This window comes from Neomonachus schauinslandi, chromosome 5 (assembly GCF_002201575.2).
Source record: "Neomonachus schauinslandi chromosome 5, ASM220157v2, whole genome shotgun sequence".
NCBI classification, from domain to species: Eukaryota; Metazoa; Chordata; class Mammalia; order Carnivora; family Phocidae; genus Neomonachus; species Neomonachus schauinslandi.
The window spans coordinates 167,814,446-167,821,414 of NC_058407.1; the positions used below are offsets into that span (position 1 = coordinate 167,814,446).

Sequence of the window (6,969 nt, forward strand, 5' to 3'; positions counted from 1 at the left end):
TCCCTCTCCCCCCCGTAAAGCACCTCCACCCACCCTCACCCCCCGCCAGTGACCCCTCTCCCCGCACTGACCACTCTCCCTCCTTCTCAGTAAGCTCTCCCTTCCATGATCACTGCCCTCCCCCCTGCCCGACCATGGAGCACCCTTCCCCACCCAACTATCTCTCTCTCCCCCTCACTGGCCATTCTCCTTCCCCACTCCCTGAGTTCCCCCCCGCACCGATCGCTGTCTCCCCACCAAGGAGCCCTCCCTTCCCCACACTGATCACTCTCCTCCCCAACAGAGTCCCACCCCCCACCCCCCGTGATTCTCCTCCCATCAAGGGGCACTCGCCTCCCTCACCTGACCGCCCCCACTGATCACTGTCCCTCGACACCACGGAACACTCTCTTCCACACTTATGTCACTACCCCACGCCCACCCCTAGCCCTTTTTCCTCCTCTGGGAATCTAGTCCCGCTCCACCAACTCACGCACCACTTCCTCCCCCTCACTAACCCTTCTCCTCATCCACATCTCCTCCGTAGAACTCCTCCCCTACGGAGTCCCCTTCCCTCCACTGAGCCCACTTTGTCCCTAGCTGAGCCCGCTCCCTGTCACCGGCACCCCTTTAACCCCACTCCGCCACCCCCACCCCACCCCCGCCCAGCCCACTGTCTCCCTAGCTGACTGAGTCCCTGTCGCCGCGCCCCTCCTCCAGGGCCAAGGAGCGGCCCCCGCGCGCCCGGCCGGCCAGCACCTCCCCGTCCCCGGGCGCGCACGGCAGGCACGGCGGCCCGGAGGGGAAGAGCTCGTCGCGCAGCCCGGGCCCCCACCCGCGCTCGTGGAGCTCCAGCCGCTCGCCCTCCAAGTCCCGCTCGCGCTCTGCGGAGAAGAGGACCCGCAGCCCCAGCCGCTCGCCGTCGCCCAAGAAAACCCTGGGCCGGTAAGTGCGGGCCCGGGGTCCCGCCGGGCGCAGGGGTGGCGGCGGGGACGGGCCCAAAGGGGCCCGGCTGGGCCGCGTCGCTCACCTCGACCGGGCCCGCAGGGACAAGGACGGCGAGGGCCGCGCGAGGCACGCCGAGGCCGAGGCCGCCCGCGCCCGGCGCCGCTCCCGCAGCTACTCGCCCATCCGCAAGCGGCGCCGGGACTCGCCCAGCTTCATGGAGCCGCGGCGCATCACCAGGTACGGAGGGGCCGGGCCGGGCCCGCAGGGACCTCCTGGGGGACGCACTGAACCTGGTGCAGGCAGGGGAGGTGGGGTTCAGGGGAGGGAAGAGGGCCTGGTGAGGGCTAGAGGCCCCTGGAGGAGGAGAGAGGCTAAAACTGGAGGTGCTGGGGAGGGTGGGACTCAGAGGCAGGGGTCTGAAGGCCCACGGAGGGGAGGGGGCTGTGTACTTGGGTCTGAGTGGGCAGCAGCAAGCATGGAGTTCAGCTCCAGAAGATTCCAGCCATCCTCCTGGAGCCCCTCCCTCTCTCCGTGCTCCCTACATCCATCTCCTGGCAATGATGTCTCCTTTTCTCCTTCATCTCAAGGTCCAGCCTGCCGAGTGGCCTGTGGCCGGCCTGGGGGCCGAGTGGACCCCCTCCCCACAGGCTGCAGGGGAGATGCCCATGTGAGCTGATCTGGCTCTGTTCAGCTGTCATCTGTCTGCCTCTCATGTTGTCACTAACTTCACTCCGCTCACCTCCCAGCACAACCCACCCCCACCCCCCGCCCCAGGGGGCAGAATTCGGAGGAGGGGGCACCAGCAGCCTGCTCTCTGGGGCAGCTGTGGGAGGGCCTGTCCCTTCCACTCTCCCCTCCCCCCATCCCAGTCCAATGGGGCTGTGGGGAGTGTGTGGCAGATATGGCAGAAGCCACATCAGAGAGCGTCTCTGCCAGGACTGGAGGGTGTGGGCCTAGGTCTCCCCGTGAAATTATGCTCTGTGTTTGTGGAAACCAGTCCGAAGCCCTAGACCCCTGACTTGGGGTCGAGGGCTACAGGCAAAAATCTGAGCCCAGCTCTGCCACAGACCCTGCTGGGCAGCCTTTAGGAGATTGGTGTGCCTCTCTGGGTCTGGGTGTGCATGTCTGAACAATAAGCAGAGCTCCCTGAGCATCTTTTCAGCTCTAACATGGACTGATTCTCAAACTAGCCCTTCCAAGTCCTTGATGATACAGATTGTGGAGGGAGGAGAGGGCATCGCCTCCTCCCCTCAGCCCAGAGCTAGAGGCCAGATGGCCAGGCTTGGGACACCCCCTAGACAGGCCACACACCTCACCCATATGCGGAGGTCCCTAGACTCCTGGAGCCCTGCACCTTCCACCTGGCACCCCCCTCAGCCCCTCTCCCAGGCTGCCTCTTCCTCCCACTAACGTACACCTGTTTTCTTCCTCAGAATTAACCCCACGCCATGGGGCACTGTTGCCCCCTTAACCACTCTCTTTTCTTTTCTCTGGGTCACAGCCTCCTGGCTTCAAACTAACTCCGGGCCGGCGGGAGGTAGCTGAGTGAGAAGGGGCCAGCGGGACTGGGGGGGACAGGGTGGGGGCATGGTCATGGGCAGCAACGGCCAGGGCTCCCCTCCTTGTTCCCCTGAAGTGACCTGACAAACCGAAACCCTCGATTCTGTGGGGACCAGAGAAGCAGGGCTGGGCCTTATCCACAACCCTTTCCATGACCAGAAATCAGGGCTTAGCTTGGTTGCTGTGAGTTGTCTATATTTAAAAGTTTCATTTATTCCACAAATATTTATTGAGCACCTTCTCAGGCCAAGCAGACTTGGTCTCCTTTCTCTGAAGACAAGTGAGGAAAAACAAAATGACCAACAGGAAACTGGCAAGAGACCACTGACTGTCCAGTCCTTTCGGGGCAGGGGACACTCCAAGGCCAGAGGTCAGGGGAAACTGAGGCAGGGAAGCCCTGGCCACTGCTGGGGAAGGGCTCAGGGCCTGAGTGAGGGCCCAAGACAGAGCTCAGGGACCCGAATGGCCTGTAATCAGCTTTTCCCTCCCGGCAGTGCCCGAAAGCGTCCCATCCCCTACTACCGGCCCAGCCCCTCGTCCTCCTCCAGCTGCCTGAGCAGCGACTACTCAAGCCGGAGCCCCAGCCGCAGCCCCAGCCCGGGCCACAGCCACGGAAGCTACAGCAGCCGCAGCCGCGGGACCCGCAGCCGCACGCGCAGCCCCTCCCGGACCCCCAGTCCCAGCTACCACAGCCGGAGCAGCTCAGAGAGTGGGGGCTTCTGAGCCCAGACAGACCCAGCTTGGTGCCCCCTGGCATAGGGAAAGGCGAGGGGTCAGGCCCCAGGACCTGTGAGGGGGCCTGCACCCCACTGCTACAAAGAGGTCCCTGGGCCAGGGAAGACCTTGAGGGTGGGCGCCCTGCAGACGGGGAGGAGCTGGGTTCTGCTGCTTTTGGAGGGTCCCCACCCCCACCTCCTGTCTGCCCACCACGTCCAGGGAACAAAGAGCCGTTGCGAACACAGGGATCACCCTGTCCCCCTTCCTGCTTGATGCCAGCTCACCAGGCTGGGGACAGCTCAGTGGACCCAGGGACACCTCGGAAGGTGCCAGACCTGGGAGCCTCCCCTCCCCTCTCCACAAGGCCCTCGGCTCCTCTCTATCAATGGGCAGACAAGGAGGTGGGAAGGCAAGCAGGATCTAAGTTAGCCAGAAGGAAGAATGGCCTACCTCTTGGTGCATCGCCATCCAGGCTGGGGAGCTGCTTCCTTCTGAATTGGCTGCACGATCCTGGCTGAGGATGGGAGGCCGGCTCCACAGCCTCCCCCCCAGCCCCTCCCCTGGCCCAGGAGTACCCAGACCCACTAGGTGGGCCCCTAAGCCCCAGCCTGAGGAGCCAGGGAGCTCACTCTTGGTCCCACCTCTTCTCTCCAGACCAGGCTCTCCCCTTCAGCCCTCACCCCATGCCCTGAGCCAAGGCCACAGCTGCCAGGCCTTCTGCATGACAAGAGGTGGGACATTCGGACCACACTGCATCTGACCTTGAGGTCAAAAGGGGTTCAGGTCAGGAGGTGGGAGGGAGAAGGGGTAGATGGAAGAAGAGCCTGTGAGGAGCAGGGGAGAGCAATGCAGTCCGATGACCGAGCAAGCCCTGGTGTCCCAGTGTGCCCTATGTCTGGGACATAGGCCAGATGGCAGCACAGGGTCACCGGCATGAGATAACATGCACTTTGGGGCCTGCCCAAGGGAGCACTTCCTTCTTGGGGTTTGGTGGGGAGGTGGTCAGTGGAGGCTACCCAGAGAAGAGTGCTAGAGCCCTTTGAAGAAAGGGTTAGGGTTAGATCTAGACTGAGGGCCTTGGCCTGGGGCATCAATGGGGAAGCAGTGGCCCCCCAGCCCTGTTCTGCTGCTCCCAGCCCACTCCTCCTGGGGCCCTCAGGGATCTCACAAAGTCTTCCTTGGCCCAACAGGGCACCTGCCCTGGGCTCCCATGGGGGGAGGGGTCTGGGGTCTGGTCCGGGTTCCCCCTCTATTTCCCCCTCCCTCTTTCTCCGCGGTGCGGATAAAAATTGGACTCTAATAAAACACTTGGTGCCCGGATGACAGGTGGTGAGACCAGGCCTCTGTGGATTTGGGCACCTGGGGAGTGTGGGGAGGGCACAGGGTCCTGGGGTCCTTCCCTCCAAGAAGTGGGAGGGGCACAGACTCCACCCCAGAGAGAAGATCTGGCACCAACAAGCCAGAGCCCAATGTGTCCATCCCCCTGACTCAGTGTAGGAGCAGAGCATGCAGCTCAGTGGGGAGGAAAACAGGGACCCAGGAAGACTTTCCTTTCAGCCTGGAGACTCTGGGGGCTTTGAACACCCCCACTTCCCTCAACCCCCACGCCCCACCTAGCTTCCTCTCCCATCATTGTCCTTGACTCCAATACACCCCAGTCCAGCTGACCTGCCTCCTTGGGCCCTCCATGCATGACCTCTCCACCACCAAAGGTTCCGGTGAGCTCATGGTTCAAGACCTAGCTCAGCTGCCTCCTACTCCAAGGAGCCTTCATGGTCCCCAGCTGCAGTGGCCACTCTCACCTCTGGGTCTCTCCCGCTCTTCCGGGTCTATACCTGCCTTTAGGGCCCCAAGCTCTTGTACGGCTTATTTGTGGGCATGTCCATCTCTCCCTAAATCTGTGAGTTTCTGGAGCCCAGGCCATGCCTTCTTGGCCTCTGCATCCCATCCCCCAAATAGGCACCCTTGAGATGTTTGTCAAATGAGTAAACAAGTGAACCGGGGAGCCAGGGAGTGAGCGGGTCCAGAAACCTTGGGGGAGGGGAGGGACCAAAGGCAAGGTGTGGTGGTGGCAGATAGACACTAGAGGGCGACAGAGAGGAAGAAAATTGCCTGTCAGTCAGCACAGAACAGGCCAGAACGGAGAGCCCTGGGCGGAGGTTCTATGTCAGCCTGGAAACCCGAAGCTCCTGTCCTCAGCGCCCATCCTGGCTACTTGGGGAAGCAGTGTCCAGTCCCCGAGGAAGGATTGGGAGAGTACCAAGCCCCTGCCCTCCCACAGACTGAGGGTTCAGCCTGAACTCTGTCCTATACCTTGGGAAAAGGGGAAAACTACCTCCAGGAAGGCAGGCAGGAAAATAGGAAACTCCAATTCTGCATCTGGGAGCCAGGGGTGGGGGGGATGGGGTATGTGCATGGGGGAACCTTCCCAGGATGTGGGCTTTTGGGGTGTCGAATGCAGGTCCTCTCCTGGTGTCTCTGTGGATGGGGGCCTCGGGGACCCTTCTGTCCTTACCCTGCCAATACACACAGCAGCCGGGAGTCAGTCTGGGCAGGGCTTCCTGTGTCCTGTTAGATATTTTCTCTTCTTAATTGGTTTCCTGCAGCCCCAGACCCAGGATAGCAAGTCAGTGCACACGCCCAGTCTGGGTGTCCCAGGGAGCATCTCCCATCCCCTGCCTCTCTGAGATGCTCTTGGAAGTCCCCGGGCCTCCCACCGGCCAGTGAGTGAATATGCTGAGGGCATATTCAGCAAACCTGCCCTACCACCAGGCACCTGCCCTTCCTTCTCCAGGCCCCTCACCACTCAAGGACAACCAAGACACGAGAGTGCTCTAGCCATAGGGCCTCCCACCTCCACAGCCACCACAGGGGATGCCAGGTCCTCCCTCACCACCTCCCTCCACTCACCATACACACACCCCTCCAGGAGTATTAGATGGCAGAGTGGGCAGTGCAGACAGCCGGGGGTGGGGGGAGTGAGGGCGAGTGGAGGAGAAACTGTTGATTCACTATGCTGGAAGGAGCCTTCGAGAACATCCAGTCCAATGGTCTCATTGTACAGATGAAGAAAATGAGTCACGGGAGCCGGCTGCTGGCCAAGGTCACAGAGCCAGAGACAAGCAGGTCCCCAGACTCCCAAGCTAGACAGATCCTTTCTGCTAGACAGTGGGGCGGTAGGGGCCAGCCCTCCCCACACGGCCCCTCCTTGACCCCCCTTTAGTGGTGAGGGGGTGAGTGACACCCAAGACTAGCCAGAAGCCTAGGGGATGGGCAGGCTGGAGAGGGACTCCCAGAGAGGCAGTGTCTAGATGCTTCCAGAAAGACCTGGTGCCCCCCACCCCCATGTGCTCTAATTACTGCTGCCCACATTTTTAATTCCCAGTAAGCCCAGTGACTGGCACAATCCATCAGCTGTCAGGTCTCTCCAGGGAGCTCGGGCAGCTGCCTGAAGACTCTTGCATTTTCTCTGAGGCTGAGCCAGGGAGGGAGGGGCTGGCTCAGCTGCAGCTGGCAAAGGCCTGTCAAAGTTGTGGCTACTGTGGCCAAGGCCTTGGGCTCACTGCCAGACAAGGAGGCTGGGAGGCTGGTCTCGGGCTGCTGCAGAGTACCGCAGACTTTGGGGCTAGGGATGAGGGGAGGGGCCCCTCTGATTAAGGAATCCCAGACCCAAGCTTGCCTCCCCCACCACTGCCCCTGTGGCTACTGGGAAATCCCTGGGAGTGGAGTTATCTTCTTTTTTTTTTTTTTTTTTTTAAGATTTTT

The 6,969-nt window shown here is 61.6% G+C and overlaps 1 protein-coding gene across 1 annotated transcript in view; it reads left to right on the forward strand.

Annotated features, from left to right (window-relative positions):
- Positions 1-3,210, forward strand: part of SRRM3 (serine/arginine repetitive matrix 3) — a 22,792-nt gene extending 19,582 nt beyond the window's left edge. Inside the window, exons 2-6 of the mRNA XM_044915278.1 lie at positions 700-924; positions 1,027-1,164; positions 1,515-1,594; positions 1,797-1,872; positions 2,982-3,210. Coding sequence (XP_044771213.1) covers positions 700-924; positions 1,027-1,164; positions 1,515-1,594; positions 1,797-1,872; positions 2,982-3,210 — 748 coding nt within the window. The remainder of the gene's footprint in view (positions 1-699; positions 925-1,026; positions 1,165-1,514; positions 1,595-1,796; positions 1,873-2,981) is intronic.
- Positions 3,211-6,969: the final 3,759 nt, after the last annotated feature.